This window comes from Pelodiscus sinensis, chromosome 1 (assembly GCF_049634645.1).
Source record: "Pelodiscus sinensis isolate JC-2024 chromosome 1, ASM4963464v1, whole genome shotgun sequence".
Taxonomy (NCBI): Eukaryota; Metazoa; Chordata; order Testudines; family Trionychidae; genus Pelodiscus; species Pelodiscus sinensis.
Genome location: NC_134711.1, coordinates 230625654 through 230639955, shown reverse-complemented (window position 1 = coordinate 230639955; position 14302 = coordinate 230625654). Strand labels below are relative to the sequence as shown.

General features: G+C 45.7%; 2 protein-coding genes across 8 annotated transcripts in view; one reads left to right on the top strand and one right to left on the bottom strand.

Annotated features, from left to right (window-relative positions):
• Nucleotides 1-4060, top strand: part of TBC1D8 (TBC1 domain family member 8) — a 105414-nt gene extending 101354 nt beyond the window's left edge. For all 7 annotated transcript variants that reach the window (XM_006133189.4, XM_025189715.2, XM_075917115.1 and 4 more), the window contains 4 exons: nt 1509-1574; nt 1977-2066; nt 2195-2295; nt 3132-4060. In XM_006133189.4, coding sequence (XP_006133251.2) covers nt 1509-1574; nt 1977-2066; nt 2195-2295; nt 3132-3581 — 707 coding nt within the window. In that variant the 3' untranslated portion in view covers nt 3582-4060. The remainder of the gene's footprint in view (nt 1-1508; nt 1575-1976; nt 2067-2194; nt 2296-3131) is intronic.
• A 654-nt stretch (nt 4061-4714) lies between these two features.
• RPL31 (ribosomal protein L31) lies at nt 4715-13973 on the bottom strand. The gene is made up of 5 exons (XM_075917216.1): nt 13932-13973; nt 13158-13274; nt 11126-11251; nt 6934-7046; nt 4715-4780 (listed from the first exon to the last, which is right to left on the bottom strand). The coding sequence occupies exons 2-5, from the start codon at nt 13262-13264 to the stop codon at nt 4749-4751; spliced, it is 378 nt and encodes a 125-aa protein (XP_075773331.1). The 5' UTR covers nt 13265-13274; nt 13932-13973; the 3' UTR covers nt 4715-4748.
• Nucleotides 13974-14302: the final 329 nt, after the last annotated feature.

Genomic DNA, 14302 nt, shown 5'->3' with positions numbered 1-14302 from the left:
ATTTTACTTCGTTCCAGTTATATGAAACAATTAGAATTATAAGGCAACCTAAGGACCTTTTTGGAAAAATCCTCTTAATTAAAATGCTTCACAGTTCTCAGTCACAGGATTTGCTAGGAAAAACATTTTGAACTGAAGATGTACCATGTGTAAAATTGCATAAATGTTATTTTCTGTGTGAAGGCTGAAAAATCCTTTCCTACCATGCTATGTTCCCTCCTCCCCAGTTCAGACTGCTGCCTCCTAGCTCTTGTGATTCATAATTCATGTAGTCTTTATGTAATTAGAGGCTGGAATAGTAGAGAATCTCAGCACCCCTATGTCTAGCATGGGGGCCATATTTTTCTCTTACACAGCAACCTTTTGCTTATCCTCTTTCCCTGTATGCTTGCTGTGTTTGGACTGTCTGAACTGAACTAGACTCCTTTGGTAGGATAGTTCTGGGATGCAGTTAGTGTCTAGAATGCCACAAGACTGTGCACCACCATTATCTTGCTGAAGTTGAAACTGCCTTACGCATAGTAGGATGCCAAACACAGTGTTCAAATGTAGGTGTCCTCACTTAGGCTACGTCTATGTTGGCAAGATCTTGTGCAAAAGTGGCCGCTTTTGTGCAAAATCTTGCCACCTGTCTACACTGGCCGTGAGTACTTGCTCAACAACACTGACGTTCTAATGTATAAAATCAGTGCTTCTTGTACAAATACTGACGCTCCCGTTCAGGGATAAGCCCTCTTGTGCAACTGTTCTTGCGCAAGAGGCCAGTGTAGACAGGCAACATCAATTTCTTGCGCAAGAAAGCCTGATGTTTAAAATGGCCATCGGAGCTTTCTTGCGCAAGACAGCATCTACACTGGCACGGATGCTCTTGCGCAAAAGCACATATTTTGCGCAAAGGAACATGCCAATGTAGATGCTCTCTTACTCAAATACTCTAACGCAAAAACTCTTGCGTTTAAAAAGTATTTGCGCAAAATCTTGCCAATACAGACGTAGCCCTGGTGTCTTGAACTGATTTTTGATAGAGCTGAAATGCTGTATAATTCTTATCATGAGCTGGTGTGACTAGCTTAAAAAACCCCTCACAATGTTTTGAGTTAATTAAATATTAGTATCTTGTCTGCATCGCTACTATCTGGGTTATTTTTAAAAAATAGGTGAGCCTGCATTGTTCTGCTTATCCCACACCATGGAAGAGGTGTATGTATTAAGAGGAAAATGGTGGCATGGATTCATTCAGCTGTGACAATAGGCCACTTTGCATTCTTGCTATGTTTTCTAAACGAGATGTGTTTCACAGGTTGGTAATGCTAGGGCTATATAGAAGACTAAGCTAGCTGGCTCTTACTTGCTGTTACTAGCTGGTCAGGGCAGTTTAAATATTTCATTTTAAAATATTTCATTTTAATACACTGGATGCGTGTACACTTGGTTGACTTAAAGGACATTTAATTTTTTTAAACTGTGGAAATAAATATTCTGGTGCCCTGTTTATTTTTCTCTTGTAGATGTTATGTACAATGGAGAAATGAATGAAAAGATAAACATGTTATACAGGCTGCATATCCCTCCTGGTAAGATATGTTGAAAAGAAAAGTCCATTCTCCCTTTCTCTTCCAGTCCCCATAAACAGACACTTTGGGAAACAGATGTTGCTAAATAAATGTACATTTCTGCCCTCAGCCGAGATGATGTGCACTCTGCATTTTAATGGTGCTAGTCAGCTACAATTTTCACAAAATTCCAGTATATAATCTTTGATTAAATTTGAAACTTCTGTGTGTCTGTCTTCCTGTAACAAGGGAGTTCACAGCTACTATACTTAAGGTATCTTGCAGTCAATGCTGGGTCTTAAATGCCACCTTTAACATGAAAGATAATTTTCTTGCTGAGCCCAGAGAATTAAAATGTAATAAAGCTCTTAGTTTAGTGATTCTGGAAATGGTCCGTTAATATCTCAATTCTTTTTTTGCTAGCTCTCACAGAAAATGAGAGAGACAGTCAGTCACCACTAAAGAATCCTTTATTGTCTACTTCGAGGCCACTAGTACTTGAAAAAGCAAATGGTATGTACTAATAGAGCTGTCTAGCTCTAAGTTCATTAGTGCTCAAGTTTTTCCTCTTTTCCTAGTTTTTTTTAGAATTTGTTGCAGTGAATTTAAAACTAATGCTTGTTTTATTTTCTCCTCGTAAGGTGATACAGTAGATTACCAGAAGCAACTGAAGCAGATGCTTAAAGATTTAGCCAAAGAAAAGGATGCTAAAACTGAAAAAGCAATGCCTAAAATGAGCCAGGTGGTATATTTAAAATTACATTCTCAATGTGAGGGTGGGAAATACTTTTTAAATATGTCTGAGCACACCTGTGCAGCCCTTTCTAATGGGAGGTACTGCAAACAAATCTAAAATTACTCCATGTATGAGAACCAGAATTGGAATTATTTTGGATCAGGTGAAACTAATCCAAAAGATTAGGGACTTTTGCAACACCCCACCAGCAACTCTCTTTTTAATTGAGAACCCATGTGACCCCACTGCCTGCACATACACTAATGTAGTACTGGGAGAGATTCTCTCTCAAATAGTCGGTCCAAGCTATATCTACATTTTCTGTGGGCCAACAAGCAGCTAATGCAGAGTCTAGAGATCACTTGTTATGCTTACTAGGAATGTAAAATCCTGTTTTAATTTGTGTTTACTGGTTAAAGGGGGTAGGCCACTCTAGGGCCTGCTCCCCAACTGTGGTGGGCCCCACAGGCCTGGAGCAGCCCCCTACCCATGGTGGGCGGAGAGCTCACATCCCTAGTGCTTACAGCACTGTCAGTTTCTGGATTGACTGAAGGTGTCACCCCATCCCAAGGCTAATCACATGCCATCCATTCCCATGAAACCGTAATGGATTGGAGGCATATATGAAATCTGGTCTCTGACATTTTAAATTAGGCAAGTATTACTTTGGCATTTTGTCAAACTGCTAAAAATGTTATAATTGTATCAAGAGTTTGCAGAACTTTTGCCTTATACATGCCCAAAGTTTTACAGCTGTTGTACTGTATCCATGACATGGTATATATCTGTGATGTGTGTGATCAATAATTTGACCTGTTCTATCATTTCTCTTGCCTTATAAGAGGGAATTCATCCAGTTCTGCAAAACCTTGTACAGCATGTTTCATGAAGATCCAGAGGAAAACTATTTGTATCAAGCCATTGCTACTGTGACCACTTTACTACTACAGATTGGAGAAGTGGGTCAAAGAAGCAGCAGCTTGGGAAGTGGATCAGATGAATTTACTGAGGACCTACAGCCTGAGGCCTCTGCCCAGGACCCTGTTTTCACTGACACTGTGAAGACTACACATAAAGAAACTCAAGCGTTACCTGTGACTGAAGGGAACTGGATTATCTCCTTTGAACAAATTTTAGCATCACTCTTGACCGAACAGTCATTGGTAAATTTCTTTGAAAAGCCTTTAGAACTGAAACCAAAATTGGAGAATGCTAAGCTAAATCAATATACTCTCAAAACAAATGGAAAGAGCAGCCAGTCACTAGCTGAACCTGTAATAAATACACAGTAGCAAATTTACCTGAAAGTAACTGCACTGAAGTTACATCAAAGCACATTTTGTGAAGGAAAAGCAAGTTTATAAACCAGTTAATTGTTTTGCTTGCTTTAAAAGCTGAAGGGGTGTAGTTTGTGCCATTGATTTATTAAACATGTCTGAATGTAAAGGAAACATCTGTCTGCACTGTGAAAACTCTGAAGACCCCATTATGTACTGAGAGAACAGAAGCTGGTTCCAGTAGTCTTGTTACCCAGCTTTTTTTTTTTTTTAATTTGGGGAAAACTCAACTATTGTCTACAGTTTATGTGGTGGTTTGGGTTTTTGTTTTGTTTGCACTAATCCTGAGGACTTGTTTCAATGCTGGTAATTGAAACTATTTTAATATTTTTGATTGTATTCAGATTTGAATGTCTTGCTTATGTTAAGTGTACATTGGACTGCTTCTGATCTGTGAAAAGATGCACTTTTCAATTAAACCTTTTTGTACTGGATTTTAACGTCTTGAAAGTAGGGGTACTGTATCATCTCTTCAACTAAGGAATACTTCATGAGGTACTTGCATGATACTCCCTCTAACTCTCCTGTGCAAAGAGTACTTTTCAAAATGGGGGATAATATTGTGTGTTACTTTTCATGCTTTAAGGAGATGTAACTTACCAAAAAAGGAACCCACCCCCTACCATCCCTCAGATACCAGACATTACCATAGAACACTAAAAATCAAGTGTCTTGCTTCTAATGTAGATGTTTGAGGATACAGAAGACATGAGAGAATCTCTACACTGCAGCAGAGATCAGGGTTTAAGCTGCAAAGGATAAACCTAACTGTGGATGGTCCCTAGTCAAGTTCTTTTTCCTCAACTTCCTAGGGTTGTTTAATTACAGATTGGGTGGGAAAAAAATCTCTCTTCTTTTTTGGTTGTGAATTTCCTTCTAATTTCACTGACTATCTCCTTGTTTTGAGGTGGGTACAAGATGCTGCTTTACTTCTTATAACGTAAACAATATTTTTTAGAAAGACTGGTAGCAGAAGAATTAAAATAACACCCCAATAAAACATGTAGAAATTTCAGATGGCTCACCACCAAATGCTGTCTTAGATACCTTGTTCTTTTAATGCTCAAAGACTAAAGCATATCCAAGTGTCATTTTTATAACTTTATTGTAATGAAAATCAGTTTAATTTTCATCCACATTGACTGTCTGTAGACCTGCAAAAAATACAAATTAAGTTGCATTAATAACCAAGCTACTCTAACTCTACTTCAAATCTTAGATACACTCAAAGCCATAACTGGAAGTTAGCCACAAGATCAAGACTTCTGCTAAACTTGTTGATATGAGCATTCTTAAAGTGGCAAGTATTGCCAGCATTTAGAGTATAACAACTCACATTTATGAATCTTTTTAATCTAGTAACTAGGAAGGTTAAGTTTAGATTAAATAGTCAACAGGATTTCCTTCCACCAGTCTATAAGGGTGCCTCTGCTTTTGAACTACAGGCAGTCCCCAGGTTATGTACAAGATAGGGACTGTAGGTTTGCTCTTAAGTTGAATCTGTATGTAAGTCGGAACTGGCGTCCAGCCGTTGCTGAAACTGACCGCCAGTTCTGACTTACATATAGAATCAACTTAAGAACCCCAAGCGTCCCCAAGTCAGCTGCTGCTGAAACTGATCAGCAGCTGATTCCAGGAAGCCCGGGGCAGAGCAGCTGGGGTGCTGCTGGGTTGCTCCAGTAGCGCCGCTCCTCGGCACTACTGGACCAACCCAGCAGCACCCCATCTGCTCTGCCCAAGGCGTCCTGATTCAGCCGCTGTTGAAACTGACCAGCAGCGGCTGAATCAGGACCAGAGCAGCTGGGGTGCTGCTGGGTTGGACCAGTAGTGCCCAGAGCAGCGCTGCGGGACCAACCGGCAGCACCCCAGCTGCTCTGCCACAGGCGTCCGGAGAAAAGCCTAGTCTGCTGGGGGGGGGGCGGGCGGTGTACTAGCTGCGCGCCCCCCCCCCCCCCCACCCCAGCAGACCAGGAAGACACGGGCGGTGGACCAAGATGCACTGCGGTCCTGCCGCCTGGGTCCTCCGCGGCTTTGCTCCCAGTCTCCCTGGTCTGCTGGAGACAGGGAGCAAAGCCTCTGAGGACACCGGCAGCGGGACAGCCACGGGGCGCCTGGGGTGCCCCGCTGCCCAAGCCCCCCCGCTGCCGGCTTCCCCGCGCTTTGCAAAGCTGTGCGGGGGAGGAGGGGGAGGGAGGGGCGCTTGGGCAGCAGGGCTGACCCGCTGCCCAAGCCCCTCCGCGACTTTGCTCTGCGTCTTCCTGGTCTGCAGACCAGGGAGACGCAGAGCAAAGCCCCAGAGTACACGGGCGGCAGGACCGCGAGGTCCCGCAGTCCGTGTACTCTGGGGCAGCCCCGTTCGTAACTGCGGATCTGACATAAGTCGGATCCGCGTAAGTCGGGGACTGCCTGTATATAGCAAGAGCCCTGCTACAGTTCAAAAGTGGAGGCACTGCAGCACCTGAGGCTTTGAATGCACAAGACCCCTGACAGGGCTCTTGCACACAGCAGAAGCAGTGTAAATGCAGACTGTTTCAGTCCCCGCTCGTGCCATTTCTGCTGTGCCTCTACTTCCCCTGCTCCCCCTCGCTGCCTCTCTGATAGAGGTAGTGGGGGGAAAGAGGGGAGACTAGTCCCTTGCATCCCTACTAGTGACAGACCACAAAATTCATAGAATTATTCAGCTTCATTAGACTTCTGTTTGGGTGTGAGCGCAGCAGAAATTTAAGAGTAAAGCTCTTTGACAGGATCCACAGTCTAGCCAGCAAGCTAACACTATACTAAAGCAACCGTGGCCAACCCACAGCTCACGAGCTGCAAGGGGCTCTTCCCACCTACACCCCCAAAAATAGCCCTCTCCTCTCAGCTCCTTGTGCTGACCTGGGCAGGGGAGCCATCCGCATGGCCATTAAAGATGATGTTGGCCAAAAACACTCAATGCATTTTCTTAAAGGGGCAGAGCTTCCCCTCCCCCTCAAATGTAACCAGGGGCTCCTTTTAAAGGAGCAGCCTTTTTTTGCTTTGCTCAACAACTTTGCCCCAGCTCTGCACTGGACCCACTTGGCTCTTTGCCCAGAATGGATTGGCCACACCTGTACTAAAGTGTCTACAGGTATCTGGAAGAATCTTCATTGCAAACAGACACTTCAAAGGCTTGTACTAATGTTCCCTCTAATCTTTTACATCCATGTATGGAATAAATTTTGAATATCACCAGTAGAAACAAACCTAATCAGCTGTATGGCATCTGTGCCTCATGAGTTGCCACACAAGTGCACAACATACAGGGAACAGTAGTATGCGCACTTACTTTTGAAAGTGGTGACTGGTACATAGGTAACCAGTGTATACAGTTTGTTGGGTGAATCTTCATCCTCATTGCGTTTTCTGGATAAACGTACACGGATACGGTAGGGAACGTTCCTAAATTGAAAATATTGCATAAGTTAATATAGTTTAATTTTCAGTGGATCTCTTAAAGTGAGGAGCTAGAGCTAAGGCTCTCCCAGGAAGCAATCAGTGGACCTAAAAAAGTGACATTTGGAAATAAGCACAGATGAGTCCACTTTGAGGAACAAGCACTATATGTGTGCCAGCTATATCTCCTTGCCAGTGATTAACAGTAATACCAGGCAAAGAAAATGAATGCATTCTGGACCTGTCATGTTCCCCATCACTACCCAGCTTGAGCCAGGAAAGCTAATAATCCAAATAGCAGACCAAATTCAGTGATGAATCCTTGTTATGTGCCAACATGTTAGGGTAGCAGGAACATGGTTTTTTAAAGGGGAGTATCAGCCACAGATAACATTTGAAGCACAAGTGGCCTACAAGACAGTATGGCTACGTCTAGACTGGCATGATTTTCCAGAAATGCTTTTAACAGAAAAGTTTTCCATTAAAAGAATTTTCGGAACAGAGCGTCTAGATTGGCAGGACGCTTTTCCACAAAAGCACCTTTTGCGGAAAAGCGTCTGTGCCAATCTAGACGCGCTTTTCCGCAAAAAAGCCCCGATCGCCATTTTCGCCATCGGGGCTTTTTTGCGGAAAACAAATCTGAGCTGTCTACACTGGCCCTTTTGCGCAAAAGGACTTTTGCCCGAACAGGAGCAGCATAGTATTTCCGCAAGAAGCACTGGTTTCAGACAGTAGGAAGTCAGTGCTTTTGCGGAAATTCAAGCGGCCAGGGTAGACAGCTGGCAAGTTTTTCTGGAAAAGCAGATGATTTTCCAGAAAAACTGGCCAGTCTAGACACAGCCTATGTGTATTTAGGCCTACACTAGTCCTTCAAAGCTAGTCCCAGATTAGTACAGATTGAACCTCTCTGGTCCACCATGATTTTAGTAAGCCAGATGTTTACTTATGGGTGTGGCCAAGTTTCCTGGTGGTCCTATAAAGTTTGTTTACAGCCCCCGGCCCTGGGCTGTTACTTAGGGGCAAATTAGAGCTAAATGTCTTCTAAGAGCTCAGTAAGCAGTGGAAGTGTTAGTAATGCTCGACAAGACTGACCTCCCATGTTTCGACAAATTCTTTGGTTTAGCACTGGTCAGGTGTTGAGGGAGCCAAACTAGAGAAGTTCAACCTATATCTCCATATATCTTATTTTTAGTATGCTACACAGTTGAGCAGGGAAGTACAACATGATCTGACCAAACTCCTTTTGAGGAGAACCTAGATAGCCACTGCCCAGGGTACAGAATTCAAGACTGACAACCCATCAGAAGAATCAGACTTGTCAGAGTAGAGCTGTGAGGAAGAGATGAGTCCACGAACAGACTGATGTATTAAGTATTGCCCTCTGCCCCTCTTTTCTGCCTGTTCACCCTCCCACCCCCAACAGCAAAGACGACCACCTCTGATCTAGAGGATCTAGTAAAGACCCGCTAAATTGAACATTGATGGTGCCCCCATCAACCACAGCACTCCTCTAAGTTGAGAGAATAAGGGAAGTTGATGGGAGCAATTCTCCCATCAAACTCTCACTGTGGGGACAAATTAGACTTAAGGTATGTTAACTCCAACTACATTATTTACATAGCTGGAGTTGAGTGCCTTAAGCCAACTTTCTGACTTGAAGCATTAATTTACATCAGCAGGGGAAGCTCACCCACCACCACAGCGCTATGCACACTAACACTTAAGTCAGTATAACTTTGTCAGACTATTCACTCACATTGAACAAGTTTTGCTGCTACAGGCGGCAGTGTAGACCAGTGATCTCTAATTTTAACCACAAGATCACTTTTTCAATTTAAGTGCAATGTAAGATCTACCTGAAACCCAAATACCCTTGCCTGGCTTCCTGCCCTCCCTTCTCTGAGGCCTCACCGCTGCTCACTCCAACCCCCTTCCTCCCCAAATCTCATTCACTTTCACCAGGCTGGGGTAGGCGCTTGGAGTGCAGACTCTGGTCTTGGGCCAAGGAGTTTGGAGTATGGGAAATGGGGTGGGCTCTGGAGCAGCTTAGGGTATGGGTCATTCACCTGGGGAGCACAGGGTGGTGGGCTCAAGTCCGCCCCCCCCATAGCAGCTCAAGTTCTGCCCACACTGGGAGTAAGCAGACAGCCACCATAGGATAAAGGACCCTCTGAAGGTAGGGAGGTTGTTCGAGTTGGCAAGGGGATACCACGTTTGCCTAGGGAGTGTAGGGTTGGGGGCTTGAGACCCACCCACCCAGGCAGCAGCTGGGCATCCAACACAGGCTGCCCCAGGGATGGAGTTGGCTCCTGCATTAGGAAAGCAGGATAAGGGACCCTCTGAAGGTAAGGAGGTGGGGTGGGTTCTGCAGTGGCCTAAGGGATACGCTTTTGCCTGGGGAGCACGCAGAGTGGTGGGTTCGAGTTCCACCCCCCTCCACAAGTAGCCAGACAACTGTCCCAGGATTGGAGCAGCAGAGCTAAGGTAGGCTCACTCCTGCCCTGGCCCTGCACCACTCTTGAAAGCAGCTGCTCCTCGTCCACAGACACCAACCCCACAGCCTCTACTGGCCACAGTTCTCCATACTGATCAATGGGAGCTGCAGGAGTGGTGTCCACAGGCAAGGACAGCATGTGGAGACCCCCTGCTCTGACTTTCTCAGGGGCTGCAGGGACATGCCAGCCCCTTCCAGGAGCACAATTACCACAGGGATAATTACTCCAGCCACGGCAGGCCTGGCATTTTAGAAACTCATTACTCAAAAGATTTAAGTGTAAGAGAGAAATGAAAGTTATGGAATGCACAGACCAGTCAAAAACCAAAAATAACCCACTTTGCAAGCAGTAAAATTAACAATAACCCCCCATGTACGTGTTGGGTCAGGAGATGAGGGAAGGACAGTGTGTTTGTGAGAATGACAGACACATGCACAGTGTGTGCAAGTGACACGCACAGTGTGTGCAACATTGCCAAGTTCCCTTCATCTCCTCCTCTGTGTGGAGATAGGGTCCAGGAGTGGGGGGAGGAGGGACACCCTTCTCCCTCCCACACCTTACAAAGCCAACAGGAAGCTCCCAGGGGGTAGCTCCAAGGCAGGCTCAGCATGATAGTGGATGGAGGGGCAACTGAAGTGCCAGTGGCTGATAGGTGATCCTGACTGGTTTGGCCAGGAACCTACCAGAGGCTCCAAGATCTACCGGTAGATCCTGATCTACGGGCTGGCGACCACTGGTGTAGACAGTGAGACCAACATTAACACATTATTGATACACCAAATTCATATTCAGCTGCAGCCCAACCTTATTCAAAACCTGTTGGTTTTTTTTAAATGTGAAAGTCACTGGGTGCCAAGTTTCTGTCTCTGGGCATGCACATAATGCTGAGGCAAGCATCAGGATACTTGTCTGACACCTACACCCCAGCATGATTCTCACAGCAGATGAAGACCTTGCCTGCAGGGTCTTATCTAGTAGGCGAGCACACCTAATTCCACATAAAATGACCAGGTTAGGATGCTCACCTGCAAGTTGGGGAATCCCTGTTCAAATCCTCTTCTCTTCACAGAAAGAGGGGAACTGGTATCTCAAATCTGGGCGAGTTATCTAACTAGCAGGCCAAAGGTTCTAAAGGTCTATATCCCCACCTCACTAAACTTGTGTGAAGAAGCAGTTCTCAGATGCATCTTGTAACTAGAGATAGGACTACACTTAGCCATAAATGCTGGGCTTCCAAAACAGTCATCTTAGGCATTTCCAATTGATTAGTATGGGCAGCTCCCCACCTAGTATACTGGCTTGTGTGGATCCCATTTTCAGATGCTTCTTTTTTCTTTCTATTCACAGCATATGGAGTCAAGGTTCCTAACCCAGGGTTTGTGGCTTCCAGTCGTTTTCCAAGAAGCTATGACCCTTTGTGGATTTGGGTCCATAAGTCCAAGCTCTCACTTACTCATAATACCAGAACAGAAACATTTGCAAGTGAAAAGCAAATACTGGTCAGCAGGAGAGATACTTAAAAAATTCTCTCACTTCTGCATTTGTGAAATTCTTCCTCTTCTACTCATTATTAAAACACCTGGGACGTACCTTATCCCTTTGGCCCATACTGCTTTGTTCAATCTGGTGTCAATGCGTACATCAGGAGTGCCCATCTCCTTCATTGCAAATTTACGGATTTCCTTGAGAGCACGGGGTGCGCGTTTCTTGAATCCCCTGAGAACAGAGAACAGGGATGTAATAGTGTAGTTGATTAACTGATAAGCAAAAGCTTACTGGTGAATGTTATAGAGACTATACCCTCTGCCCCCGTTCCCACAAGTAAAGTTTTAGCAGGCTGGCCAGCAGCCCAGCTCAGTATTGGCTCACACCAGGTCTGGGATCTACCCCCTGGTGCAGCTCTGCATTTAAAGAGTATTAGGAGTCAGGCGGGCAGGTAGCCCAGCTCATTTCTGGCTCGTGATAGATCCAGGAGCTCAGCACCCCATCCTGGACACGGGCTGCTTCTGTTCATCAGAGGCAGCAGTGCAGGGAGACAGGCAGCTGGTCTGTGAGGGGAGCTGGTTTTTAAACTGGCTCCCCTCATGGACCAGCTCCCGCCAGGCACCCTGCGCTGCTGCCCGATACAGAGTGGGGGGGGGGGCTCCTCAGGAGAGGGGCCGGAGCACACTAGCTGCTGGCCCCACCCCCAGGGACTATAAAGTTGGTGAGTAACTGATAAGAATTCATAAGGTTAATCAACTATTCAATTAACCAATATTTAACATCCCTAGAAAATAGTAATTTAGCTAATCTTTCATAAATATTCTTAGCACTGGAAACTTGCCACAGATCTAGCAAGATGGTCATTCCATAATCATATAAAGTTAAAAAGGTTTTGTTGGACTGTCCTAACCTGTTCATTGTTCCAACAGCTTTTCTTTACTTATCTCAAGATGTGGGTTGTGTCCACAAAAGCTCATGATACTATCTATCTTTTTTGTTAGTCTCTAAGGTGGTACAGGACCACTCGTTTAAGTTTCTCAAAAACCAGTAAGTTATTTCTAAACAGACACAGGTGTATAATGTACATACAATTTCATCAACATTTACTTCTAAATGTCTGTTGTATTAACTGGCCCCCAGGGCTTATATCAAGTCGTTCCTTGGATGTGATTTTTAACCTAAGGTAGCACAGCATACATCCAAGCACTATTTGTATATCCTGACAAATTAATATATAATGCTAGGAGTCAGTGAGGAAAGAGAAGGCAAGAGCAAGAAAAGTGCCCCCCCCCAATCTGCATTGAAGTAATGATATTTATGAATTATCTACTTGTAGAAAAACGTCACTCAGATATTTCCCTGTTATTAGTTCTTTATCATTTATAAAGAGTCTCTCTCCTATTTGAATGTAATTAATTATACAACCAGAGAAATGACTGAGAATTGACAGTGTTCTTGATCAAGTCTTCTCCCGGACTGTGTTATAAACCAGTTGTTCTGTACCATTCTCAGGACAGACATGATTAACCAAGACTTAAATTGCTTTATTCAGCTCATGAGATGTTAGTCTGTGCACATTTAAAATGCCCATAGATTGCACTTGGTTTTTTTCCCCATAGAGAAGTCTACTTGTTTCACCAAGGCATAATAATTAGCCCAGTCTTTTCACAGGTTTTAGCATCCTGATACCATACTTCTGTTATTTTGTTGTACACAGAGCTACTCACCTCTAACAATAATGATGCTTAATTTATATTAATGTGTATTGGAATTATTCTTTGAAAGCTATGAGCAAAAAACCTAAACAACAGTATCTGGAAACATGTTTACTCCTTATAAACTTGACATCAGCGTGCTAAACCTAGGAAAATTCATGAAAAGCGAGAAAAACTTTTGAAGAACTGCATTTGTCAAAAACTATAACCACTCAGGCTTTGATGTTGTCTATGCCCTTACATGCAGGTGCAAAACTGAGGCCTAAAATATCCTTTCATTCCAGTCAGCACTTTTGATGACACTCATCCACTGTTAACGTTCACGAACTTACTACAACCATTTCCGAACACCAACAACTTGAAGTAAATAAGATAAGGACAATTTTTTTTTGGCACAAACAAGACATGAAAAACCCACTCACACTCCATGGATCCTTTTGTGAATGTTGATGGTATATTCCCTAGTCACCACCTCATTGATAGCAGATCTCCCCTTCTTCTTTTCTCCACCTTTCTTTGCTGGAGCCATCTGTCCAACACTGAAAATCATAGGTACAGGTCTAACTTTGAGTCTTTCCACCAAGTCATTTCCAACCTTTTAACCCCTCAGACATTAGTTTCTAGGGGTCAGAAGTTTATTTTAGCGTAATCAGCTTTTTATAGAGCACAAGCCTTGCAGATTTCAAAACATGCAGCGCCAATGTGACAACTCCCCACGTTTCACTTTAGATAAGCATATTCCGCCCCCCCCCTCCTGTCCCAACACCCTGAAGCATAAGTCCAGGCTTTTACACTCGGCTCCAGCTTTTGGGTGCTCGCTAGGAAAACTGCTTGGCCCTGCCCACACAACATGGGGCAAACCCTAGCACTGGAGATGCTGCTAGACAAGCACCCACTCCGCTCCTGAGCCCCAGACCCGTGGGGGTCCCTGTGCCCACACCCCGTCCCCCCAGGGCTTGTCCCTATGCCGGTATCGCCTCCCCCCGCCCAGCCCTGGGCCCACAGCTTCACTCCCAGCCCTGGGCCCACATACCCCCCCGCCAGGCCCTTCCCCCTCAGGGGCGCCGCGAAATACCCGGCGCCGCGGGCGCAGGGTCCCCTCCCCACTCGAGCCGGGCAGGGCCCGGGGGGTCGGCGGGCCCCGGCGGGGCGGATGGCAGCGGATGGGCGGGCAGCCCCCGCGACGAGCCACTCACCCTGCCCGGGCACAGGTCAGAAAGGAAGACGCGGGGGATTGTGGGACGCACCAAACCGGAGGGGGAATCGAGGAGCACTTCCGGGTTGCGGGGGGGGGGGAGACGTGACTGCGCCTGCGCGGCGTGGAGTGGCGAGGGCGTCGAGGGACCCGATCCCGTCCCTGGGGAGCGGGCAGCCGAGCTGCCGCGGGGCGCAGGATCGGGCCCCGCCTGCCTCAGAAGGCCGAGGCGCGGGGGTTGCCTGGCAACCTGACAATGACTTTCCCGCCCGCGGTGCCGGGGCCGCGAGCCCGGGGCCTTTCAATGGGCTCGTGGGGGCGGCGCCCGTGCCACAGCCCAGCCAGCCCGGTGCGAGGCCCCAGTGACCCGGC

Coding starts and splice junctions, on each gene's coding strand:
- RPL31 (XM_075917216.1), bottom strand. CDS start 13,264: ATGGCTCCAGCAAAGAAAGGTGGAGAAAAGAAGAAGGGGAGATCTGCT. Junction 7,047..11,125: donor GTATGGGCCAAAGGGATAAG/GTACGTCCCAGG, acceptor TTTTCAATTTAG/GAACGTTCCCTACCGTATCC. Junction 4,781..6,933: donor ACCAGTCACCACTTTCAAAA/GTAAGTGCGCAT, acceptor TATTTTTTGCAG/GTCTACAGACAGTCAATGTG.